The sequence below is a fragment of the Macaca mulatta genome, chromosome 8, assembly GCF_049350105.2.
Source record: "Macaca mulatta isolate MMU2019108-1 chromosome 8, T2T-MMU8v2.0, whole genome shotgun sequence".
Classification (NCBI taxonomy): domain Eukaryota; kingdom Metazoa; phylum Chordata; class Mammalia; order Primates; family Cercopithecidae; genus Macaca; species Macaca mulatta.
The window spans coordinates 105,274,278-105,301,221 of NC_133413.1; the positions used below are offsets into that span (position 1 = coordinate 105,274,278).

At 42.6% G+C, this 26,944-nt stretch overlaps 3 protein-coding genes and 1 non-coding gene across 10 annotated transcripts in view; 2 read left to right on the forward strand and 2 right to left on the reverse strand.

Annotated features, from left to right (window-relative positions):
* INTS8 (integrator complex subunit 8) overlaps positions 1–195 on the forward strand; it is a 56,911-nt gene extending 56,716 nt beyond the window's left edge. For all 4 annotated transcript variants that reach the window (XM_077943873.1, XM_077943872.1, XM_001089895.5 and 1 more), the window contains one exon: positions 1–195. In XM_077943873.1, coding sequence (XP_077799999.1) covers positions 1–117 — 117 coding nt within the window. In that variant the 3' untranslated portion in view covers positions 118–195.
* On the reverse strand, positions 107–15,347 carry CCNE2 (cyclin E2). Of its 4 annotated transcripts, none has more exons than XM_015145712.3 (13): positions 15,261–15,347; positions 14,302–14,341; positions 14,120–14,216; positions 13,988–14,041; positions 13,799–13,864; positions 12,920–13,071; positions 10,290–10,425; positions 7,805–7,951; positions 5,337–5,432; positions 4,945–5,079; positions 2,984–3,095; positions 2,003–2,160; positions 107–1,626 (listed from the first exon to the last, which is right to left on the reverse strand). In XM_015145712.3, exons 2-13 carry the CDS (start codon positions 14,313–14,315, stop codon positions 1,513–1,515), a joined length of 1,281 nt encoding a protein of 426 aa, XP_015001198.1. In that variant the 5' UTR covers positions 14,316–14,341; positions 15,261–15,347; the 3' UTR covers positions 107–1,512. The 4 variants fall into 4 exon arrangements, with proteins under 4 accessions (XP_015001198.1, XP_015001199.1, XP_002808530.1 ...); XM_015145713.3 differs by having other exon boundaries at positions 15,253–15,285; XM_002808484.4 differs by lacking the exon at positions 13,799–13,864.
* LOC106999862 (uncharacterized) overlaps positions 15,341–26,944 on the forward strand; it is a 24,101-nt gene continuing 12,497 nt past the window's right edge. The window contains exons 1-3 of the mRNA XM_077942785.1: positions 15,341–15,457; positions 15,682–16,002; positions 25,759–25,921. Coding sequence (XP_077798911.1) covers positions 15,341–15,457; positions 15,682–16,002; positions 25,759–25,782 — 462 coding nt within the window. The 3' untranslated portion in view covers positions 25,783–25,921. The remainder of the gene's footprint in view (positions 15,458–15,681; positions 16,003–25,758; positions 25,922–26,944) is intronic.
* Positions 25,753–25,855, reverse strand: LOC114680518 (small nucleolar RNA U13). The gene has a single exon (XR_003732735.1). It is a non-coding gene; the product is annotated as a small nucleolar RNA U13 (small nucleolar RNA).

Sequence of the window (26,944 nt, forward strand, 5' to 3'; positions counted from 1 at the left end):
ATCAAAGCCATCGGCCAGACAGAGTTGAATGCAAGCAATCCAGAAGAAGTGTTACAGCTGGCAGCGCAGAGAAGGAAAAAAAAGTTTCTCCAAGCAATGGCAAAACTTTACTTTTAAGCAGTTAAATTTTTTTAACTTTTATTTTTTAAACAATGAGCTAAAAATAAACAGTATTAAAAGGTTAAGTTTATATAATACATATGTACACAATTAGTGGTGTTTTCTTTTCAGACAAAATACTGAAACAAATATTAGTTTAAAAACAAACTATACAGAAGACTTCATACCGTAACAATAGCTTAAATTTACAATTTCTTCAAAGGGAGAAGAGATTCACATATCTGACAACAAACTAGCAATCTAGTTTTCTAATTAAATCTACTTTATGATGCTGGATTTTTTTTTTAAAGCTAATTTAAAATATTTAGAAATAGCTAGCCTATGTACAGCAAGTTTTTGTGTCTTTTTTTAATAAATAGATTTCTAGGAGTCAGTATATATTTGATACTCTTCCTTAAGAAAATAGAAGTTTAGGTCAAGTGTTCAGCTTTATCACTTTGACACTGTCCTTATCTCACAATGGAGGAATTTAGAAAGGACCTTAACAATTTTACAAACATAAATAAAGCCTTAGTCACACTAAATTAAAAAAAAAATTCCTTAGGGATATCTTAGAGTAATAAAGTGACTTCCTCATATAAATAGTTTGAAAGGGTACTTAAGTTTTTCACCCAAATTGTGATATACAAAAAGGTTATTACCAAGCAACCTACATGTCAATAAAGCCCCAGTTAGGAAGGAGCCACAGCATTTACCTTGTTTATCATTTCTTTGGTACTCCCACTGTTTAGAGCACAGGTTGAACACCATGTTCATCTAAGCCTTATTAGTTAAAAAATGTGTTATGGCAAGGCAAATAAACTAGTTTAAAAAACATTAAATTTCACCATTTGTAGAAATTCAAGTTTTATAATAGCTTGCTATAGCAGCTATAGATAAATTAGTCACCTTATTACAAAACTAAACTTTTGTAAACAAGTTTAATTTTCAAGAACCAAATTGCACTAGTCAAGAGTATAGGAATTTTGAGAATCTAACAACTAGATTCAAAGTACTATATCACTTAGTATATACCCTTTAAGGTAGCACTTACCCAGTCGAAAACTCCAATGATAAAATTCCTAGTTTATCAAGATAAACATAGTAACACTGGATTAAAGGAAAAACATTGCTATGGTATAGACTGTGGTTGGCTTCTATCCAGTAACCTTGGGAATGAACACATCTTTGTAAACAAGTCCTGCTGTTTCTTTAACAGCTAACATAGGAAATAATTAAATGTATTCTTTAGTGCCAATTGTAAGTTTTAAAATCAAAGAATGGCAGTGTAACTTATGAATTGGCTAGGACAATCAATCACAGCACTATTTTCCTGTAAAACTTTAGTAGTTCAGTGATACCAGTTCTACCCAATACTTGGTGAATTCCAACTTGTTTGCTCAGTTATCTTCTTTAGTGTTTTCCTGGTGGTTTTTCGGTGCTCTTCGGTGGTGTCATGATGCCTCCATTGCACACTGGTGACAACTGTCCCCCTTTTCTGAAGGTGTTTATGTAATTTACTTCTTCCTATACATGGGAAGAAATCATAGTCAAACCAGACTTCTGGGTACTTATTTGAGATTATTTAGGTCTAATTTTAATAGTCTTTTTATGTCTTTGCAAGTGTGAAGGGTCATATTCTGAAAGTTTCTGTAACATGTTATATATATTTTTAACTCTTATTTAGACTGTTGGCATTGATCTTGAGACACTTCACAAATCTTGCTTTGATTTCAAAGTAATTTTATTAACTTTTCTACATTTTGAAATCAGTGTGCCCATTAGAACTTTCTTTCCCCTGATCATCTTATATAACTGCCTGAAGGAGAACTCTATTCCTACCATCAGTTTCAGTTACTTACTAGATTCAGATAGCAAAGCCAAAAAACTCAAAAAAACATACCAGCATAGCCAAATAATTTGTATGTGTCTGGATATTATGTCTGTCTTCCATAGGAATCTTCTTAAAAGTCTTCAGCTTCACTGGACTAGTACTTTTTACTACATTGACAAAAGGTACCATCCAATCTACACATTCTGAAATACTGTCCCACTCCAAACCTAGATAGAAAAAAGTTAGAAAAGCATGAAGGTTGTACATCAGAAACTATCTTATATATGCCTGATGTACTTGGTACTGGTTTTGAGAGTTATTTTAAAAAGAAACCAAAACAAATCATAACCAAAAAGTTTAGTATGTCAGAACAGATTATCACTCTCAAACTATTTACATGACTATGTTGAAGGGAAAAGGGACTTCAGAACTTCTTAACCAGTACCTTCTACATGTGAAATTGAAATGGTCTGGCCGGGCGTGGTGGCTCAAGCCTGTAATCCCAGCACTTTGGGAGGCCGAGACGGGCGGATCACGAGGTCAGGAGATCGAGACCATCCTGGTTAACATGGTGAAACCCCGTCTCTACTAAAAAAAAAAAAATACAAAAAACTAGCCGGACGAGGTGGTGGACGCCTGTAGTCCCAGCTACTCGGGAGGCTGAGGCAGGAGAATGGCGTGAACCCGGGAGGCGGAGCTTGCAGTGAGCTGAGATCTGGCCACTGCACTCCAGCCTGGGTGACAGCGCGAGACTCCGTCTCAAAAAAAAAAAAAAAAGAAATTGAAATGGTCAAATCCCAAAGAACTCTTAAAGCAGAACTATAATGTTGATTCGTTTCAACTGTATTTAAATTCCATTTGGTCTTTTTGTAGATACACATTCAGGATTGGAAAGTACTTCTAACAGAAAGGTAATCACCGAGCAGCTAATTTTTTTTTTTTTTTTTGCCAAAGTTTTAAATTCATGTTTAGCAGAATGTTAAAGTTCAGAGACTATAGCCCCATTAGTAGTTGTGAAAAGGTAAGAAGACAACAAATAGAGAGTCTTACCTGAGGCTTTCTTAACCACTTCAATGGAGGTAAAATGGCACAGGGCAGCAGCAGTCAGTATTCTGTACTGGAACTCTAATGAATCAATGGCTAGAATACACAGATCTAAAAGCTAACAAAGGAAAAACAAAAGTACAAGCAATTTAGGAGACGGATGAGTACTAAATGTCTCTTGCTAAAACTTTAAGGGACCTAGAGATAAGCCACCAACCTGAAGGAAGTAGACAAGGAAAGACCGTTGCAGTACAATGTGACATGTACTAGCAGGAAGGGCACCTAAATCCAGATTGGAAAAGATAGTGATGGCCTCAAATTGCCATAAATGAGTCTTATAAAGTAGCCAGGAAGATTGGGAGGCAGAGAATGTTCTAGGTATAGGAACATCACTTGAAATTCAGTTCATAGTTCAGAACTCCTAAGGTGAAAAATATGAAATAAGCAAGGAGTACCTTTCCTTCTTATCAAGAAAGATGAGGGGTGGTGGCTAGAGAGAGGCATGGCCTAGATTGGATCACAAAGGGTCTTTAAGAAGTCAGAACTTTATAGGCTGATTCTTGAAGCTACTGGAAGATTTTTAAATCAAGAAAGTTCCATTTTAAGAAAGATACCTTAGAATGCAGTAAAACAGACTAGAAGAAAACCTGTTTATTAAGCAGTGAGATTAGTTAAAAGGCTGTATAATCTAGGCAATAAGAGCTGAACAAGTAGCAGTGGAATGGTATAGTGTAAAAGGACAAGATTTCACACATTTGAGAAGATACTTGTGCAGCGGAATTAAATTTCAATTCTGTTTGTCCTCATTGGTCCAGAAAGTAAGAGAAATGGAAGAAGAGTTGGAAATTGGAAGTGAAATATTACTGTTATATACCTCTAGAAACTCTACATTGTTTATTGGCTTATCAAAGATTTACCCTATCAGAAGGGTATAGCTGCCTAGGACAATCTGGGATGCTAAGAATTCTGGATGAAAAAATTAAGCTTTTAAGCTTTTAATAAAAGGTTTTATAAACCAATTCCAGTATACTTAGTGGTTATCCAATTTGAGTATTCATAATGTGCTAGATGTAAGCACTATTGCCCACAAATTTTAACCTAGGTGACTTAATATTCATCCCCAAATGTCTTCCATATGTTGAATTTTTCACTTCCCACACAGAATAAGAATGTAGATTTTCTTCACTTTTGTTATATGACAGATACAGCAGCCTTAAGCTTACTTACGAGAAGTAAGCAAGAAAGAATGGGATCTCCTTTTTTTTTTTTTTTAAATTTGAGATGGAGTCTCACTCTGTTGCTCAGGCTGGAGTGCAGTGGTGTGATGTCCGCTGACTGCAATCTCCACCTCCCAGGTTCAAGCGATTCTCTTGCCTCAGCCTCCCAAGTAACACGTTGGCTAGGCTGGTCTCAAACTCCTGACCTCAAGTGATCTGCTTGCCTCATCTGCCCAAAGTGCTGGGATTACAGACCTGAGCCATACCGCCCAGCCAGATCCTCCTCCTCCTCATCTAATTACTTACTTTGTTAAATATGCTAGCCTGGAAAAGTTTACTTTGAATTTATGTTCTAAAAAAATTTTTTAACAAAGTAATTTTAATTCTGATATTTAACTTGATAGGTACTCTGTGTATCCAAATGTAAAGACATCATACAGAATAATTCTGTGCCATTATAAAGCTTAAACACAACTAGCTAAAAAATGCTTTTCCCCTTTATATCAAAAAAGATACTTTAGTTTGGACTCCTAGAGAATGAAAGTACTCAGAAAAGTGTAAGGACTTTGTTTTCTAGAAACATTAAGCAACATAAATGTTGGGGACAGAACTTTATGCATCAAAAGTTTTGTTCTAGAATTAAGGAGTGAAGTCAATGTTATTATTTTGTGATATAGCCTATTTAAGACTGTACACTAAAACCTGTAATTAATAATAATATTACCATTGAATCAATAAAAATGTCAGTACCTGAGCTATTTGAATGAATGTTTCCTGAGAATACTGAGGTAGAAGAACTTTAGGAGCATCTTTAAGAGCATCAACTTGGAGAAAGAGATTTAGCCAGGAGATGATTGTTACAGGACAAAGTTCCCATTTTAAAGCCTGTTAACAAAATTTAAAAATGCCTGTTAATGAATGTAGACACATATATCACGTTATATAGTAGAGTTTAGAGGTTAAGTAAATTCCCCATCCAGCCATAACCATTGTCAATATTTTGATGCATTAACGTCTTAGAACTGGATCCTAATACCTCAGTTTTGACTTTTTACATTGTAGTATTTGAGATTCAATCATAACTACTTATGTTACTTAGTAACATGGTTTCTTTTTTGCAACTAGGAAAATATAATTATTACCTTTAATATAATGAGTTCCATCCTTAAGATATCCTCTTCACTGCAAGCACCATCAGTGACGTAAGCAAACTCTTGGAGTTTAGGAGCGTAGATTTCCTTTAAATTGTAATTTTTTTATTGAGTACAATTGAGATAGAAATTAATTACAAATGTTCCTCAGTTTACAATGGGGTTACATCCCAATAAACCAAAATATCGTTTAAGTAGAAAGTACATTTTTATTTTCTTGGAGAAATAAGCAAAAATTTAAAAAGTACATTTTCTTTTTTTTTTTTTTTTTGAGGCAGAGTCTTACTCTGTCACTCAGGCTGGAGTGCAGTGGTGCAGTCTCGGCTCACTGCAACTTCCACCTTCCAGGCTCAAGTGATTCTTGTGTCTCAGCCTCCCCAGTAGCTGGGATTACAGGTGTGTGCCACTATGCCCAGCTATTTTTTGTATTTTCAGTAGAGAGAGGGTTTCACCATGTAGGCCAGGTTGGTCTCGAACTCCTGACTGCAAATGATTTGCCCTCCTCGGCCTCCCAAAGTGCTGGGATTAACCACCACACCTGGCCAGAAAGTGTACTTTCAACTTACGGTATTTTCAACCTATGCAGACATAGCCCTGTTGTATGTCAAGGGGCATAATGAATGCAGGTTGTTTTCAACCATCATAAAGTCAAAACATTGTAGGTCAAACCATGGTAAGTAGGGGACCATCTATATACAAATCACACACAAGCTTCAGATTTAAGGACAGCTTCACTAAGTAAATGTAAATCTCAGTAAAATAATTCTATAGTCAAACTTAGTAAGACATTTTCATATCTAGGTATCTAGTAACTATATTGATTATCAAGACTTCTTTTCATAGAATTGACTTTGAATTTTCATTAACACAACTAGAGTATGTCATTTCAGTTAAAGAACAACCAAACTTGTTTTAAGATTGCCTGATACATTGGTCAGATCAAAAGGAGACACCCTGCTGGGTGCAGTGCAGCAGCTCACACGTATAATCCCAGCACTTTGGGAGGTCGAGGTAGGAGAATCATCTGAGCCCAGGAATTTAAGATCAGCATGAGCAACAAAGAGAAACACTGTCTCTACAAGAAAAAATAGCCAGGCATGGTGGTGCATCCCTGTAGTCAGCTATTCCAGAGTCTGAGGTGAGAGGATCGCTGTAGCCTGGGAGGTCAAGGCTGTACTGAGGTGTGATAGTGCCACTGCATCCAGCCTGTGTGACAGCAAGACCGTGTCTCAAAAAACAAAAGCAAAGCACCAAACAAATAAGGTCTAGAAACTAAAAACATTTCCTTTACCCTAGTACAAAAATATGGTTAGTCAAAAAATACTTCATGCAGTTTGGCTAACAGGTCCGTTTTAGCACTCCAGAGAAGAATTAGAATCATCAAAGGATTAGGTGTCTCCCACATAGGAGAACAGGCTAAAAGATGAGGATTTCGGTCTAGAAAGTTGTCTAAAACAGTATAATTTCAAGTAAGGATAGACTGAACACAAGTTTATGTGCCAAATTCAGCAGAATTTGGGGATGGCTCTTAAAGCTCAAAAGACATTAAAAAGAAAAAGGAAAACACTTAATATATGATCACAATCTCTCTTCTTTCAAAATGATACCAGCTATAAAAGTCTTAGGTGAAAGTATTGATGATATCCATCACGTATTAAGAAACGTAAATTGAGCTTATGCGAAGGAAAATCTTAAGAAAGGAGTTGCCTTCTATCATGGCAGCACCATGAGATACAAAAATATTAGGCTGGCCAGGCGCGGTGGCTCATACCTGTAGTCCCAGCACATTGGGAGGCTGAGGCGGGTGGATCGCCTGAGTCAGGAGTTCAAGACCAGCCTGGCCAACATGGTGAAACCCCATCTCTACTAAAAATACAAAAATCAGCTGGGCGTGGTGGCAAGCGCCTGTAATCCCAGTTACTCAGGAGGCTGAGGCAGGAGAACCACTTGAACCCGGGAGGCAGAGGTTGTACTGAACCCAGATCATCCCATTACACTCCAGCCTGGGTGAAAGAGTGAGACTTTGTCTCAATAAAAAAAAAAAAAAAAAAAAAAAAGCTGGATAAACCATTATTCTAACCCAACACAGTATTCATTTCATTTCATTTTATTAGCTGTTTAGTTTTCAAAGGTCATTCTGTTTAATACAAATGCTATAATTATGTATATAAATAGAGCATCAATATGTTTCGTTTGGCAGAATGAGCCATGGGACATTTCACTTAGATACTAATCCCAGAATCTAAACCAGAGATTTATAATAAGGCTCAGACATTACAGAGGGAACTATGATAATTTATCATTTATCCCTGTGATAATGTTCAGAAAATGTACTGAGAAACAAAAACATTCACTTTTCTAAGGAGTTAATATAAGACATAGTATTCTTTGGGATTAATACGTTGATTAAAAAAAAAGTTTGGGATAAATATATCTAAGGATAAACTTTGAGAACTTACCTCAAGTTTGGAAGCAATGAATAATGAGGTAATTCCAATGAGTTGAAGCATATTTTTATTTATATCCTTTTGTGTCAACATAAATCTATCAAAAAAGTCTTGTGCAAGATAAAATGTTTCCCTATGAAGTGTGTATACTTCACATACCTAGAGAAGATTCCAAACATTTAAATATTATCCTCTGAATTTCTCAAATTAGAAAGTCATCTCTCAGCATATCAGATTTTAAAATATGTTTAAGCCAAACTGATAGCAAAGCTAAGATAGGAAAGGAAAAAAAGAAACTAACATGTGTTATTAGGATAAATCTATTACTATCCACATTTACTAGTTTTATCGTTTTTCTTACCTCATTTATTTTTCATATTTTACTGCACTGGTTAAAAATTATCGAAGGATACTGAACGTTTAACATTGGTCATAAAATCTTATCCCTTGTTTCTGACTTTAATAGGAATTGCCCTGATGTTTCACTATTGTTAATAATAATAATAAATAGTATCTGTCATTTCCACACTTTTAGGAAAAGCTTGTAATTCTCACAGTAACTCCTTAAGTAGGTACCATTATCCCCATTTTGGAGGTGAGGAAATAGAGATATATACCAGAGTTTTTTTTTTTTTTTTTTTTTTTTTGGAGACAGGGTCTCGCTTTGTCACCCAGGCTGGAGTGCAGTGGCTCACTGCAACTTCTGCCTCCCAGCTTCAGGTGATTCTCCTACCTCAGCCTCCTGAGTGGCTGAGATTACAGGTATGTGCCACCATGCCCAGCTAATTTTTTGTATTTTTAGTAGAGATGGGATTTTGCCATGTTGGCCAGGCTGGTCTCGAACTCCTGGCTTCAACTGATCTGCCTGCCTCAGCCTCCCAAAATGCTGACATTACAGGTATAAGGCACCACACCTGGCCACCTGAGTTTCTAATAATAAGTTAAGAAAATCTCATTTGCTGGCCGAGTGCGATGGCTCACACCTGTAATCCCAGCACTTTGGGAGACCAAGGCGGGCGGATCACTTGAGGTCAGCAGTTCAAGACCAGCCTGGCCAATGTGGTAAAACCCCGTGTCTATTAAAAATACAAAATAAAGACAGGTGTGGTGGCCCGCGCCTGTAATCCCAGCTACTTAGGTGGCTGAGGCACAAGAGTCACTTGAACCCAGGATGCAGAGGTTGCAGTGAGCCGAGATTGTGCCATTGTACTCGAGCCTGGGTGACCACAGCGAGGCTCCACCTCAAAAAAAAAAAAAAAAAGAATGTCGAATTTCAAAAAATGTCTTTTGCATCTATTGAGATCTTAGCATTTTTCTCATTTACTGTTAAGGTAATAAATGAATAGATTTTCAAATGTTGAATCAAGTTTGCATTCCTAGACTGAAGAATATACTAAGACAGAGTTTAACACTGCCGGATTTGATATATTCTGTATGCTGTTCCATACATAATCGTATTTAGGAAAAACAGGAATAAATTGAATAGGATAACCACTGGATGAATATCGGTATAACAAAAAGGAAAAAAATTAAAAATTAACGTAATTATGCTTAGGTTGATTCCATGATCACTAGACACTCAGAAAAAGTCAAAACCCAATGCCTTCTTGTGCTCACAATTAAAATACAATCTTTCCTTCTAGTCAAAATAAGGAAAAAGATGACCTGATGCAAAAGGACAACATGGTATAGTCTTAAAAACTGTTCTGATAGCTTCTGAGATCTATTCTGCCATGTGCTATTCCTCCAAAAAGTCTATGGTCTTTTTCCCTTAGAATGCTTCATCTCTGTCTTAAAGACAGACTACAGAGTAAATATCCAAGAGTTGGGGGAAAAATCAGTTTGTCATCAACATAAGTAATCATTTCCTCAATAATAATTTTAGAGACTTTTTTAGAGCTATTATCCAGAGAAAGGGAATGGACCTAAATAAGAGAGAAAATTCTGGCACAAGGGGCTTCAGGATCACTATTCCTTCAAATTAATGGTATATTTCAGAAAAGAATAGAAGAATATAATAAAGAGAAGGTACCTGGACTATAGAGGGCTTAGAGCTTCCAGGTATCCATAATCTCATTACGGTTTAGGATATAGAAATCAGGATTCCTCATCATCAGTTGATTTTGTTAATACAGAAAAAGACTTCAGAGGGCCCTGAAGCCTAGTTCTAGTTCTTCACTTTGTATAGCATAATTCAAAACCTAATCAACTATACATTCCATTCACCTTGAGTATCTGTGGCACCTAGAAAGTGGCTGGTACATAGCAGTACCCACAGATAACAGGAATTCTGGATTGAGTTTAGTTATATGTAGTAGGTTTGTCATTTTATAGAGTCACTTTCCACTTTGGGTACCATCAACTACAGTAAGTACCTCAAAGAAGACAGCTTCCTGGGGATGAACAATAAACTCTGGAGAGTACATGGAAAGCATATTTACAGCTAAATATTTTCCATCATACAGAGACAAAGGAAATTTGTATTGGTGTAACATACCTCTAAAAGCCAGTCTAGAAGTATGGACCTCATCTGTGGTTCCAAGTCAGAATGCAGAACTTCAAGATGTTTTTCATGAACATATCTGCTCTCCTTTTTTAACATGTTTAGCCAGACTTCTTTTGAACATCCCCAGCTATGGAAAGAGAGGGAAAAAAACATAAATTTTTTTTTTTTTGAGACAGAGTCTCACTCTGTGGCCCAGGCTAGAGTGCAGCGGCACAATCTTGGCTCACTGTAATCTCCACCTCCCGGGTTCGAGTGATTGTTGTGCCTCAGCCTCCCAAGTATCTGGGAGTTATAGGTGCCTGCCACCAAGCCTGGCTAGTTTTTGTATTTTTAGTAGAGATGGGGTTTCACCATGTTGGCTGGGCTGGTCTCAAACTCCTGACCTCAAGTGATCCACCTGCCTCAGCCACTCAAAAGTGCTGGGATTACAAGTGTGACCCACCATGCCCAGCTAAAAACCATAATTTAAATTGTGCAATCCATGTAATATACAAATTCTGTTTCACATAGATAAAATTCAACTTTCAGACACTGAAATGCAACTTTTTCTTTTTTTTGGAGACGGAGTCTTGCTCTGTTGCCCAGGCTGGAGTGCAGTCGCTGGATCTCAGCTCACTGCAAGCTCCGCCTCCCGGGCTTACGCCATTCTCCTGCCTCAGCCTCCCGAATAGCTGGGACTACAGGCGCCCGCCACCTCACCCGGCTAGCTTTTTGTATTTTTTTTTAGTAGAGACGGGGTTTCAACGTATTAGCCAGGATGGTCTCGATCTCCTGACCTTGTGATCTGCCTCCCAAAGTGCTGGGATTACAGGCTTGAGCCACCGTGCCCGGCCTGAAATGCAACTTTTAATTAGAACTTGGAAGAAGCTCTTAGAGTAAATTAGAAAAAAACCTTCTACCTTCATTTTTGGAAACCATTTCCTTTGCATGAATAAATAGAAGCCTGAAATAACAGTGGGAACCTGGACTATGATCATCCAAACTTGCAAAGGGAGTGCTTTCTAGTCCCACTTATTTATACTTTACAAAGGTTGCTGATAAAAGATAACCATGTTGCTTTTCCCCTAAGTGGTCTGAGGTAATCTGTGAAAATGGTTGGCTATTCACTTGACCTGGAAAACCCCAAAAAATCATGCAACTTAAGAGGTTCAAATCTTTGTGTTCACTGTAAGAACACTCGTGAAACTGCCCAGGCTATCAAGGGTATGCATATATGAAAAACCACGAAGTGGCCAGGCATGGTGGCTCACACCTGTAATCCCTGCACTTTGGGAGGCCGAGGTGGGTGGATCACCTAAGGTCAGGAGTTTGAGACCAGCCTGGCCAACATGGTGAAACGCCATCTCTACTAAAAACACAAAAAATTAGCTGGGTGTGGTGGCATGCCTGTAATCCCAGCTACTCAGGAGGCTGAGGCAGGAGAATCACTTGAACCTGGGAGGTGGAGGTAGCGAGATCACACCATTGCAGTCCAGCCTGGGCAACAACAGCAAAGCTCCGTCTCCAAAAAAAAAAAAGAAACACCATGAAGTATTTTTAAAATGTCACTTTACAGAAACAGCATGTACCATTCTGACATTACAATGGTGGAGTTGGTAGGTGTGCCGAGGCCAAGCAGTGGGACTGGACACAAGGTTGGTGGTCAAAGAGTGCTGAATGTTTGCCGCACATGCATAAAAATGCAGAGAGTAATGCTGAACTTAAGAGTTTAGATGTAGAGTCTCCGGTCATTGAGCATCTCCAAGTGAACAAAGTACCTACGATTTGCCAGCGGACCTACAGAGCTCATGGATTAACTCATACATGATCTCTCCCTGCCGCATCGAAATGATCTTTAGTGAAAAGGAACAAATTGTTCTTACACCAGAAGAGGAGGTTGCCCAGAAGAAAAAGATATCCCAGAAGAAACAAAAACTTACGGCACAGAAGTAAATTCAGCGTTAAAATAAATGCAATTAAAAGTGAAAAAGAAAAGTTTTCTCAAGAGCAATACAAAAATTTAAATACGTAAAGCATGTGATCACAGTCAAGAAGTCTCAATCACCTCTAAATAGATCATCTATAGCAGGATCACCTATGGGGTGGGTAAGGTGGGACAGAGTCCAGGGAAAGGGGGATTGGTGAGTTTAAGTGTCTGATTCCATTAAATTCCTTATTAAGGCCAATCATAATCCACTACATGTTTTGTATAAGCTGTACCTTTAGTATACTCATGGACTAGAAAAAAGAAGTATAGACCTTACTAAGTTTGGTAAGAAATAGGGTTGATACATCTATTGAAAAAGCTTCCTTTGGGTTGAAGCTGCAAGAAACAAGAATAAAAATTTTAAAGGAAAAAGCTGTACATGAAAAATGTTTCTATCTTAACAAAAAACTAATTCAGTCCTGTTGAATCTTTATAGTACTCAGCAAGCAAATGAAAATAATTTTATGGAATCAGTGTTTTAAATACCCGTATCATTTGCACTACTCTCAGATAAAATGACATATGTTTAAATATTAGTAAAGAAAACAATTTTTACGAGTTTTTCTATTTTATGACAGCAAAGACAAAATAGTGCCATGTATTAAATCAGCACAACTTTATATCTTTGAAATAAAATTACTGAAATTTTTCTTACCTTAAATCAGGCAAAGGTGAAGGATTAATAAAAAGATTTTTAAATCTGTAATTTGTAAATCTGGAGAAATCACTTGTTCCTATTTCTTTGTGAGGTGTTTCAATGATAATGCAAGGACTGATCCCCCCAGATAATACAGGTGGCCAACAATTCTGTCATTAAAAATAAAGAAGAATATCAATTTGTGCAAGGAAAACCTTAGTTTTTATAATGGATCTTTTATAAATGAAAGCTAATATGTCTAAAGAATTGTAATTTTAGCTAACATAGATGGCAATATAGCTAATTTGACATTCATATTTTATAAACAAGCCATATAACTCATGTTGATTTTTATAGAGTAACAGAATATTTTAGACAACAAAATGCAATTCTGGTAATAGAAGACACTAGGTGTTGAAGGAGGCAGTAATAAAATGCATCCGTAGTCTAAAATACTAATCACTTTCAAGATCACAGAATCGCAGTTCTCTGTATCTAGCAATAGTAGCAGGGACCATTTTTTTTTTTTTTCCAAATAGCTCTTTTTAAAACAAGTGTGCTCTGATACTTTTGAATATTTGAAGGCAAAACCTTAAAAATGGAATCAATTACTTAAAGGATCCTTTTCCCAATAATGCTGGTTTCAAAGGCAATCACTATCTCCAAAGTGCTTTCTGTAAAACACATAGGAAGAAGAGGTACCAAAGGGCTGCGTGCCAGGCTGTCAATGATCTCACATCCTATTTATGCCCAAGAAGCAGCTATTAGGATCGTCTACTAGAGTCTGCGAGGGAACAAAGAGCAGTATATTGGACAGATTAGGCGGGCCCTGGTGCACCAGGCAGTTCCAAGAGGGAGGGATTTACAAAAAGGAACCAGCTGCTTGAAGACACTTACTCTGCAGCTGTAGTAGGATTCGGGCACATAGAAACCACCCAAAGATAAGCGCCTTCCTGCTGACCTCTAGGGGCATTAAAAGTAAAAGTGTCAGAGGAATCTATTGCAAAGCAATAAACACATAATTCTATTCTTATTCGTCTATCCTCCATTTTCCCCCCAAACCCACCCAGTCCAGTTCTGCATTACCCTAATTTCATACTGATGTTTCTTGGTGACCTCCTCTCTTCTTTTTTTGACATCCTGGAAAATAGAAAAGACTATTGGTAAACTGAAGTCCCAGCATGGCATTTCGTTCCTCCCTCTTTCTCCTTAAATCACCTGGGTTGTTTTCCTCTTCTTGGCCTGGATTATCTGGACTTCTTGGGGTGACTCCGTCTGGCTGGGCTGGGGCTGCTGCTTAGCTTGTAAACGGCTACTGTGGTGAATTTTTAAAAAGGAAGTGTAATTAGTAAGTTAAAGGCGGCAACTAATTTGAAACATGTCTCTAAGACAGATGTTACCTTCGTCTTGACATTCTCTTCTTTCAGGTGTGTAAAACCTCTGAAGGGGGGAGAGGAAAAGCCGCAGTCAAGTACATTGTCATTCACATTCTCCAAGTGCTGATTTGGAGGTGAAAGCTCAGTCCCTCCGAAGGGGGCCTGGGCCGTGTGACCCTGCCATCTTCTGTGCTATGTTAGCTAGCTCATGGTAATTCATTTTGGATACACGCCTGCATTTTCTTAACTGAATGTACAGCCGGGACGCGGGTGTCCAAAAATTTACCAAGCACTCCTGGCACCTTGAACGCGTAGGGAGGCACATCTTCCTTAAACGGGTTTTTCTGGGTCCTCCACCCTCTCCCCCGTACACCGGGAGTGGGGCTTGGGTAGCGCCCCCGCGTCCCGCCTCCCATCCTGGACGAGCGCGGAGAGGGGGTTGTGGAGGCAAAAGGCTGTGGAGAAGCCGGTTCCGCGCCAATTTGGAGAGCGGCGGTGGCGGGGAAGCGGGGGGCGGAGGAACCGAGACTGGTGTCACGGCCTTCAGTCTCCTTTCCCTCCTTCCCGGTCCCGCAGCCCTACCGCCGCTCGGAGAGGCGCCGGGACCCCAACTCCAGATGGGAAGCGGGGGGCGGGGGGGAGGGCAGGAAAAGGAGCTAAAGAAAGGGGAGACTGGGCTGGCCGGGAACTTTTCTCCCCATGGAGGGGACCCGGCCTCCCATTCTCTCTCCCACGGGATAGCTCCCTAAATGAGGGTGGGATAGAGAAGCCCCTAGAATGAGGGGCGGCTCTCCATGCCCTGCCGCTTCCCGGCCCCCTGCCAAGATTCCTGACAGAGACGGAACGCGGGCACCCATGACCCCCAGCCGTCTAGTTCTCAGCCCTCCCGTTTTTCCTCCCTGAGGCTCCCGCCTGTGGTAAGGGATCGGCCCAACTGGGCTTTCTTTCCTCCCGCATCCCCCCTTCGCGCAGCACCTCCTCACCGCCAGACCCGCTACCGCTCGGCTCAGCTGGCGCCGGCGCCAACACAATATATAGGCCGGGCCGGGCCCGCCCCACACGCATGCGCCTCAGACTGACACCTCCGGACAGCGCGCTCCCCTCTCCCGCCCGTCCGCCCGCGCGCCCGCGCGCCGCGCCCTGCTTTCAGTGCGCGCCCGCCACCTGGAGCGGCTGTGGGGTGCATTCTCCCAGGCCTTCGGCCTGCGTCCACCGCGCTCCACGGCGCGGCCAGCGGCGGCAGGGAAACTCTCAGGGGCTCCTTCTCCGCGGCTGGCCTCCCCACCGCCCGGCTCCCGCATCTCCCGCCAGTTTGCTCTTGCTCCCTCCCACTGCATTTCGGGGGTATCAGGCTGCAGCTCAGCCCGGGCGCATAACAGGGCGACGTGACTCGGGCGACTATAGGGTGGCTGGGAAGTGACCGTCCTGGGGCGCGCCCTAGCTGTCCCGCCAAGGCCTCAGGGAACCCGGGTCTTTCCTGAGCGACGCGGGGACCCGAGGGCCCGCCCCTCGGGGAGGAGAGAAGCGTTGGCTGAAGAGCTGGCCAATGGGAAGCGCGGGCGGCAGCACAACGTGGAGTGGCTGCAGAATGTAAACATCGCTCAGCAGCGCGCCGAGCCACGTGCGGCTCCGCGCTCCTCAGTCCCAGCCCGCAACCACTCAGAGCCCGCTCCGCCAGCCCTGCGCTGCACGCTCAGGGAAAGCATCTCCAGCCCGCCTACCCAGGTATGTATCAACCCTGTTTTCCGGCTCCCTGCTCCCCCTACCGGGTTTCTCGCCCCATGGGTGGGTCGCTCCCTCAGCCCGCCGCCCTGCCCCTGCAGTGGCCTCCAGCTGCCACCCCGCAGTCCCCGCGCAGGAAACGCTCGCGCCACGCCGCGCCCTCCCTTGCTCCCTCTCTAGTCCCCACCTCCAATTCCGGGGTCCCCGAGGGTAAAACCCCTCTTCGGAGAGGAGCCCGAGAACTGCATTACCCCTCCCCATGAGCGCGGTGGTCCCCGGGGACATGGCCGGGTGGGAAGAACGGTCGTCACCACGTGCAGGCCCCGGGCCTGCCTGCCGCGCCCCGCCCCGCCGCCGCCGCCGCCGCCAGCGCGCCCTGCGGAGCCCGCGCGAGCCTGCAGCGCGGGAGGGCGCCGTTCGCGCCCGAGCGCTGTTGGGAGGAGGCGGGCCTGACGCTCTTCCTTTACCGTTCCCGGAGTGTTTAAACTTAGGGGTCCCTTCGCTGCCTCTATGAATGCCCCCACAACTAGCGCACCCCAAAACTGCACATCATCAAGTCAGACTTGCAGCGGGTATTCCGCAAAGAGGTTTTGCGGCGGGAGCGGCGAGGCGGGGAACAGATCTGGGAACAAAGATCCCCCGGGTGGAGGAGCAGTGCGAAGCCCTCTCGGAGACCCGCGGCAGCTCGGGCGGGCCACGTCTGCCCCGGCCCTGAGCGAGCGGGAGGGCGAGCGGGCCGCGCCGGGGAGACGGAGCTGCGCGGGCGGGAGCCCTTCCCGAGATGCACCGGGAGGCGGCGCCCAGCGACTCCGGCTCCCGCCCGGTCTTTTGTGCTGCGCCGCTGGAACGCGTTTGAGGCCCGGGAAATAGCCGCCGCCGGACGGTCGCTTTGGGGCGGGCGAAGTCCTTTTCCACACTTTTTCCATTCTTCGTCTCGTGACGCCGACAAAGTAATTGTTTCTCTCCCTAATTTACCTGTAAGAGCTTTGCCCAAGGTGACAGCATCAGGAGAAGTTCATGCCTTGTCAGTCCCGAGAAACTTTCTGCCATTTCTAACGATTAGGATGGCTCTGGGCGGTGCAGAAGTTGCCTCCCTTTTGCAGTCACTCAAAACGCAGTTGCCGGTATAGCTAGCTTAAAGGTCCAACAGCATGATGTCAAGAAAAGGGGTCAGGGGTCTCCCAACAAGCGTCACCTGATAGTGAGCAGAACTGGTGGCCCTCGTGGTTGAATTTGATTAAATGTACTGAAAACCAGTATGTCGAGCGACGTTTGTGGGATTCATCTTTGAATGATGAATGTATGCTCAGTACTGAGTTAACTAGTAAATTGGTTTTAAAAGACACTGCTCTTATAAATGTCGTTTGCCATACTCTTGGCTATTATGTGAACAGAATACAATCATAGTAAAGGAGAAATTAGAAAATTCCAAGACTTCTTTGTGTGGAGAGGAATAGAGTGAATTCTCCCATATTACAGGTACCTGGTCAGTAGACAAGTGGGTCTGTTAAAAAAAGAGAAAATAAAGGGCGGGGGGCGGGTATGTTTGTTTTTAGCTTGCTTTTTTCCTACTTATCCGTTTTAAAATTCACCTAAAGTATTTTCCCCTATTGTACATGTAAAGTTAAAACACCATGGTAAATAAACTGTTGGCCTCTACCATGCTTCTTTGGGGTAACTGTTTTGATTGCTCCGACGTTCATTTTCAGGAGGAAAAAACCCCAGAAGATTCTTGGAGGCACAGGCTTAAAAAAAAAAAATTCAGGCTTAGCCCACCCATTTCTTTATTCTGTACATTTTCTTTAGTATATCTCCTCTGTCGAAGCTTCACAGATCCTTTTCTCTGTGCTACAGTTATGCTCATCTTACAGGACAAAAATTAAATGTCTTTTATTTCCAACTAGGCCTCGGAAATTGTTTTGTTCACCTTTTTATAGCCAGTATTCAGCAGTTCAAAGGCATAAATAGTGGGATTTGGGTAAATGCTGGTTTGAATTATGTGTAGGATATCCCATTACAAAACTTTAAGTCTCTAGGTTACCATGATGGATGATAGATGGATGGTGGAATTATTCCCAGTAAATATCAGACTCTTAAAAACATTAATAGACTCTATTTTTTAGAACAGTTTTAAAGAAAAATTGATCCGGTGGAACAGGACTTGCATATACCCACTCCCATCTCCCACCCACCACACATGCACAGTTTCCCCTGTTATTGACATCTTATAGTATGGCACATTTATTACCCTATGATGTGTTTGCTATTAATGAATCAATGTCGATGTGTTATTATTAACTAAAGTCTATACTTTATTCCAATGTCTTTAGTTTTTACCTAATATCTTTTTACTGCTCTAGGATCTCATCCAGGATAACCATAACATTTAGATGTCATGTCTTAGGTTCCTCTTGGCCATGGCAGTTTCTCAGACTTTTCTTGTTTTGATGACCTTGACAGTTTTGAGGAGTGCTGGTCAAGTATTTTGTAGACTAACCATGAGACAAAAACATCAGATGAATTCCAGTAGAGGAGTTGACTGGGGTTATGGGTTTGGGGAGGAAGATTATAGAGATAAAGTACCATTTCCACCACATCATACTAAGAGTTCATACCGACATCATGATTTATTACTATTGATGTTGATCTTGATCACCTGGCTGAGGTAATGTTTGTCAGGTTTCTCCGTTGTAAAATTATTCTTTTTCCTCCCTTTCCATACTGTGCTCTTTGGAAGGAAGTCACTGTGTGCAGCCCACACCTAAGGAGTGAGGAGTGATCTTTTTTAGGGTGAAGTATCTGTATTATTTTAATTTATTCTGCATTAGAGATTTGTCTCTTCTTCCCCATTCATTAACTTAGTCATTTATTCCTATCAGTATGCACTCATGGATATTCATTTTATAATTTGAATTATAATTCAATAATACTTTTATCTTGTTGGTTAGATTGTTCAAAACTTTCACCAAGGTATTTTTCACATGGTTTTATTGTCATGAGACTCGTTTGAAGCTAAGCAAAAATGAATGGTGCTTAATGATAATCAGTATTTCTCACGTAACAAGAAAGGAATAAAACATTTTTTTCCCATTTAATGAAACTTGCTTATCCTTCATGCTTATCTAAAACATACCTAAAGGAAAAAAACACTTTGTATTTTAGTAGAGATGAGGTTTCACCATGTTGGTCAGGCTGGCCTTGAACTCCTGACCTCAAATCATCTGCCCGCCTCGGCCTCCCAAAGTGCTGGGATTACAGGCAGGAGCCACTGCACCTGGCCAATTTTTAAAATTAGAATCAGGTGAGATGCAGTTTTAAAAACAATTTTATTGTTAAAATACATTTTACTATAAGATAGTTTTGACTTCACATACTATGTGGAAGGGTCATTGGGACCTCTAGATGTCCACAGAACACACTTTGAGAACTGCATAGGTAGTTGCCCAAACCAGAATCCTGGGAGTGAACTTAGTCATTCCTTTCTTCTTTTTTTCTGAGCTCCATAATCATAGTTAATATTTCCTGGTTAAGATAGTGTGCTAGGCTGTACCCCAAGCCTTCACATACTATTCACTCCTTCAGTCTTCCACCAACACTATGAGACAGGTGCTAGTGACTATCATTCCTGGTTTATAAATGAGGAAGCTGAGGCACAAGTGTAGTTTGCCCAAGATCCACAGTAGAGTCTAACTCCAGCTCCCCTGTGCTGTGCTGCCTCCATTTATCACCAAATTCCTTTCTGTTCTGTTTCCAAGTCATTTCCGTATTCATGCTTTATTTCCCTCTGCCTTATTTCAGGACACCATTCTCTCTTCAGTGCAATACTCTTCTAACTGGTTTTCCTGACATGCATTGCCCCTTGCCGTCTGCCTTCCAACCTATTGCCAAACTGCCCTTCCAAAGCACAGATGCCACTCCTTAAAACCTTTCTGTGCCTCCAGTTGGATTAACAGTCAAACCCCAAAACTTAAACACACAAGACCTCTTGCGCCCAGGAGATCCCCCTACATGGAGCTCTCCACATCCCTTGCCCTTCTTACCTTGGGACCTTTGCACCTGCACCTAATTCTCCCCACCTCCATTGCCTTTCCCCAGCTAGATCCCATTTATTCATTAATACTCAAACACTGCCTTTTCTAGAAAGTTGTCTTGCCCTGTTCTGAAGTAGGACTTTCCTTTATACCATCTGTTCTCCAACTTATGCTTGCCTCTACCCCTGCTTGTGTCTGCCAGGCTGTAGGGAGCCCCTGAGGGCAGGGGCTGTCACTTTCAGGGCTGGCCTGCGGCCTGGTGGACCCCAGCCCTCTTTGTGGAATAAATAGAGGGGAGGGGGCAGAAGTGTGCTCTTGGGGTGGCCCTTGGAACCTAACTCCAGGAAACACTTCCTTGAAAGAGCTTCGCAGCTGGCACCTTGGAGGGCTCAGCAGGGTGGCAGCAGAGCACTGCCTCTGCTCCTGAGCTCTGAGTACACCAGAGGCACCAGGGAGTCTAGGCAGATGAGCCTCTGGCTCTGCCAGCGCTGCGCTTGGCAGCCACCTCAGAGGGAGGGCCCTTAAGAAGGAAGGCATTGTAGATTGTGAGACGTAGACAGCACACCTCAGAGATGGTCAGTTCAGCTCCTTCATGATTCCTGAAACTCCACAGTGAGGAGAGAGAACAGAAAAGTTGGGCAGTGATGGAAATCCAGAAGCTCTGGGAGGTTGGAATAGGTGGGAGGGCACAGAGTGCTCTGGCCGGGGCCCTGCTCTCCACTGAGGAGGATATGGAAGTCACCAAGAAACACTGTTCTCTGTCCCCAGAGCTTGAGTTCTGTTGGACTGGGGAACAGAGGATAAATGTGGAATGGATAACTATTGTTAAGCATGATGCAAAAGAAAAGATGATATGGCGGAGGGGACTGCAGGGGCGGGGAGTGATCTGGGGAGGACTCACAGAGGAGGTGACATTTTATTTAGTTCAATCATTAATTCAACAACACTAGGGCACAGTGAAGCTAACAATTCCTGCCCTTTAGAGCTTAAATCTAGTGTAAGGGAGGGGGAGTGTCATAGAAACTAATAAATATGTCAGATAGTAATAAGAACTAAGATGAAAAATAGGAGCAGGGTAACAGATAACAGGAGATGCTATGTTAGCTCTTCAGGGAAGGTCTCCTGGTGAGACATTTGAGCAGAGAACTATGAAGAGAGAATAAGCCATGCAGATAGGAAGAAAGAACTTCCTAAGCAGAGGAACAGAAAGCCCGGAGGACCTTGGCATATTTAGTGCACAAGGAATTTCGTATGGCTGGAATGTAGTGAGCAAGGGGGTGATGGAAGGAGATGCAGTGGGAGAGAATGTTTTAAAAGCATCCAGCTGGCTGCTTTGTGAAGCATAGACTCCAGCAGGGGAAAAGAGTAGAAGCAGGGAGACTGGATAGGAGATGGGTGCAATGCAGGGAAGGGGATGGTTTGTGGGAGCAGGCTGGGTGGTGGAAATGGGGAGAAGCACACAAAGGATATACGCTGAAAGTAGAGCTGTGCTGATGGATAGATTGAGGCGACAGAGACAAGTAAAAGGCAAGCAACTAGATGGGTGAATGGCTGTCACTCAGAGGAACAGCTGTGGGGTAGGACAGAATCAGGAGTTGGTTTTGGACAGGTTAAATGTTTTAAAATTTCCTCTACATTTTATTGTTATTATTTTGAGACAGAATCTTGCCCTGTCACCCAGGCTGGAGTGCAGTGGTGAGATCTCAGCTCACTGCAACCTCTACCTCCCAAGCGATTCTCATGCCTCAGCCTCCTAAGTAGATCATATTACGGACATGCCATCACCATGACTGGCTAAGTTTTTTTTTTTTTTTTTGTATTTTTTGTAGAGTCAGGGTTTCGCCATGTTGACCAGGCTGGTCTTCAACTCCTGGCCTCAAGTGATCCGCTGGCCTCAGCCTCCCAAAGTGCTGGGATTGCAGGCATAAGCCACTGTGCCCAGCCTATTATGAAAAATTTTAAACATCCAGCAAAGTTGAAAGGATTTTATAATGAATACCCATATGCCATACTACCTACATTCCACTATCAACATCCACTATGCTTACTTCATCACAGATCTCTCCATCTATCCATCCATGATTCCATCTTATTTTCTGGTGCATTTAAAAAAAAAAAACAAACAAACAGGATATATCAGTACACATCTCCCTAAGTACTTTAGCATGCATAGCATTAGCAGTTCAATATGAAATGTATAGCCTGGGCGTGGTGGCTCCCACCTGTAATCCCAGCACTTTGAGAGGCCAAGGCAGGTGGATCACTTGAGACCAGGAGTTCAAAACCAGCCTGGCCAACATGGTGAAACCCTATCTAAAAAACAAAAATTAGCTCAGCATGGTGACCCACCCATGCCTGTAATTCCAGTCACTCCGGAAGCTAAGGCACAAGAATTGTTTGAACCCAGGAGGTGGACATTGCAGTGAGCCCAGATCATGCCATTGCACTCCAGCCTGGGTGACAGAGTGAGGTCCTGTCTCAAAAAAAGAAAAAGAAAAGATAAACCTTAGGTATATAATCTTAATAAATAGACTTGTGGAACCCAAACTCTTGTCAGGTTGTGGAACATTACCATCACAGTGTTTTTGAATTTCATTCATGTTGTTGCATGTATCCGTACTTTGCTCCTTTTTATTGCTTAGTATTCCATTGTATGGATATATGCTACACTTTGTTATTTTTAAATTATTAGCTATTGTGAATAAAGGCATTGTGAACATTCTTGTATGTCCACAAGGAAGCCTTTTTATGGACATACATACTTTTTTTTTTTTTTTTTTTTGAGATGGAGTCTCACTCTGTCACCCAGGCTAGAGTTCAGGGGCACCATGTCAACTCACTGCAACCTCCCTCTCCTGGGTTCAAGCAATTCTCCTGCCTCAGCCTCCCTAGTAGTTGGGATTACAGGCACCCACCACCACGCCCAGCTAATTTTTATATTTTTAGTAGAGACTACTAAATGGGGTTTCACAATGTTGGCCAGGCTGGTCTTGAACTCCTGACATCAGGTGATCCGCCCGCCTTGGCCTCTCAAAGTGCTGGAATTACAGGCGTGAGCCACCGCGCCCAGCCCGTGTTCATTTCTTTTGAACATATACCTAAGAGTGGAATTGTGAGGTCACAGGCTAGGTATATATTTTATTTTGAGAACTAATAGGGGCTGGGTGCAGTGGCTCACACCTATAATCCCAGCACTTTGGGAAGTGGAGATGGGAGGATTGCTTGACACTAAGAGTTCGAGACCACCCTGGGCAACCTTCGCTCCACAAAAAATAAAGAGGTTAGCTGGGTGTGGCGTTGTGCCCCTGTGGCCCTAACTACTCAGGAGGCTGAGGTGGGAGGATCACTTGAGCCCAGGAGGTCGAGGCTGCAGTGAGCTGAGATTGCACCACTGTACTCTAGCCTGGGCAACAGAGAGAGACCCTGTCTGGAAAAAAATAAAGAAAACAACAACAAAACTGGCATAGTTACAATGAAGTACAGCCATGTGTATCAACCAGGATAAATCTCAGAAACAATGTTTTTCAAAAACAAAAGCAAATTATAGGTCGTGTTCAATATGATACCATTTATATAAAAGTTGAAAGCATGTGATACAAATTACATGTAGTTGTAGATACATACTTATGCAGTAATAGCATAAAAGCATGCTTCACCAAAGTAGTCATCAATTTCAGGACAGTGGCATCTTGGGTGGGGGGAGGTGATGAATGAGATCACAGGGGTTTATAATAGACTTCGGCTATATCTGTAGCATTTGTATTTCCTTAAAAGCATCTGAAACAAGTAGGGTAAAATGTTAATAGTTAATAAACTGAGTGATGGATGCACAGAGATTAATCTCTACTTTTTGGTTCTGTTATTTGGTAACTTGTTAGTTTTTAGGGTGCTGTTTCTGAACTATTTACTCACTACCCCCAACCCCCATCCACCCTGCAACCCCTAATTCTGTAGGTAATTGAGGCTGGGCTGAATCAGGATGTGTGGAGCGGACAGCACTGTCCTTTCCCACTCTTGTGACTCCCTCTTCTTAGAGACCCGGGGCAGAGCACCTCTGCCCTGCTCCTGGCTCCCTAGCCCTGAGATAACTTCCAGGCCTTCCTTCCCCTCTTGGTTCCTAAATCTAGGTCTGTGAACTGGGACAAGCTGTCCTTCCAATCCCAGTTCCAAACCTTGCTTAACATTGAACCTTGAACCATGTTTCAAAATAATTTGTTCTGTTCCATTGTTTTTCTTCAGAGACTCTAACTTTATGCAGTTTCATTTGCCTATCACTTCTCTAATGATTTTAAGTTTCTATATTTTACTTAATTCTGTTATGTCTTCCACAGTATCTTTCAGAGTAGTGTCTCTTCTCCCTTGTGTTCCTTGTAATTTGTTTTTTTTTTTTTTTTCCTGCAGTGTTTCTGTATTTCTGTCCCATTTCTTTCCTAAAGCAGTTTTTAATCTGCCGGCTCCTTTTTCGTGCCCTCCTGTGGTTTGTCACCTTCTGCTGCCTGACCACCCCTTCCTTGAGTTCTTTATTTCTGCTTTGTCATCTTCCTACATAACTGTCATTGCCTTATTACATTTTGTTTGAATCATAATAGAATATTGGGTTAAAATTTTCTTCTTCTGACCGGGTGTGGTGGCTCACGCCTGTAATCCCAGCACTTTGGGAGGCAGAGGTGGGCAGATTACCTGAGGTCAGGAGTTCGCGACCAGCCTGGCCAACATGGTGAAACCCTGTCTGTACTAAAAATATAAAAATTAGCTGGGCCTGGTGGTGCATGCCTGTAATCCCAGCTACTTGGGAGGTTGAGGCAGGGGAATCGCTTGAATCTAGGAGGCAGAGGTTGCAGTGAGCTGAGATCGCAGCATTGCACTCTAGCCCAACTGAAGGAGACTCCATCTCAAGAAAAAAAAATTTTTTTCTTCTTTGTGGCAAGATTTTTTGGATGAGTTTTCTTTCTGCAGGGAGGAAGTTTTGCCACTCTTTTTCAGATTTTTTTTTTTTTTTTTTTTTCTGGGAGAACCTTTTGTGGATTTAAAAAATCTTTTTTTTTTTTTGATGGGTCGGATTTTTCTGAGCCAACAGTTAGCAATTGAGTCCTGTGAGGTGAGAAGGGAGGCAGCTTTCCTTGATTCTCAGCTCGAGGGCTCCCTCCTCTGTTGTAGTGAGGCCTACTCTTTACTGAATGGCACCTCTGTGTAGCCAGACCTCCTCTAACTTGAGGATCCTAACCTCACTTGGGTGGGTTTCACGAAGCCCAGAACTTCCCTGGCCCTTCCCCAGCCTCTGATTCGGAGGCATCCTGCCCCTTCCTGCCAAGGTACTCCTCTGTCTGTTGGAAGCTGTACTTCCCAAAGCTACCTGGGTGTCCTCTAGGCACTCTGGTGATTTCCTTCTTCCTCTCCTAGTGTTTTTGTCCTCTTCCTTCTTGGTCCTGCTCACAGTGGTTCCCATCCAGGGTGAGTCCTCTCCTCTTGGGGTTGAATTTTCCTGGGGATGGCTGAATTTCCACCACCAGCTGGACTCCTGTGCAGCTTCTGGTGTTTCCTATGGCACCTGCCCACACGTTGTAGATTACTGTGCTGGTTTGGGGGTGACACTACACACAATGTGAAATTTGTAAACTTTGTCACTTCCTCATTTCACCGAAGATACAGTTTGTAGGTGTTTCACACCTTCATTCTTGTTGCCCTGTAGATTTTTTAAAAAAAATTATTTATATTTTTTTCATGTCAGATAGGTAATGTACCAGCATCATAACAAGGTTCAAGGGTGGCACATCTCACCCGTGCACGTGAATACCCAGTCATCATGTTTATGAACTCCAAAGGATCACCCTACAGATTCTGAGCAAAGCTGTCACCATGCTCCCATCAGGCTGCTATAGAGTCCTTAGCAGGTATTCAAGGCCCTCCACAGTCTGCCCTGCCCTCTTTGGTTTTTCTCTGTTCTCTTTGGTATGACCACTGCTCCAGCTGAACTAATCTATTCACTATCCCAAGAACTTATCCCACACATCCCTTTCCCTGTGTCCCTGCTGTTCCCATGGCTGCACTGTCACTTCAGGGCTTCCGTGTGGTAGCTGTTGTTTGTGGTGACCCCATATGTATTTCTCCCCTCTCCCTTTCTGCTGGTGTGAGAACCTAACCCACCACTCACCAGCAGGGCCAGGTGTGTAAACCCAGTTTGTTGATTGTGGTACCCTTTCCCTTGGCAACAGGGATTATTTCAGGAAAGGATAAATGTTCCAAGCAGGGCCAAAGTCCTCCCTCCACACAAGCTAGCCAGGAAGCCTGCCTCTTGCCTCTAGGGTCACTGTGTCAAAGAATGTTCACCTGGAGGACCTCCCATCTGTAGTACTAAAGGACATGCTGACACAGAGCAGAGGGAGTGTCCTGGTTTAAGTCCTGGATCCACCTTGGTGGTTCCTAGTAACGTAAGCCAGCCCATCACATTTTAGCTTAAGATTATTTTGAGTCAGTTTTGTCATGTGCAACTGAGAGAATCATGACAAATACACCTGACCTTGTTCTGCCATTGCCCCTGTGCTTTATCTATTTGTATACATTACACTATAGGGTAGTTGTGATTGCCTGTTTATTTGTCTGTGTCTCCCACTAAAAGTTCTTAATTGCACCATCACCATCATGTGTCCAGCACCTAGCATTGTGCCTGGCCAGTGTTGGACAGTAAATGAAAATTCAGTTGAAACTACATGTCTGCCTTACCAAATTCTTCCTCAGGGTCTTAGACTACCAAGTCCTTCATGAAGCCTTCCTGGCAAGTGAGAGAATGTATGTAAAATGTCTCGCACTGTGACCAGCACAAAACAGTCTCTCACAAGAGCGGCATCCTTCTCTCCTGTGGTTACTCCAGCCAGAAGTGATGCCTTTCTCCTTGTAGCTCCTATATCTCATTTAGT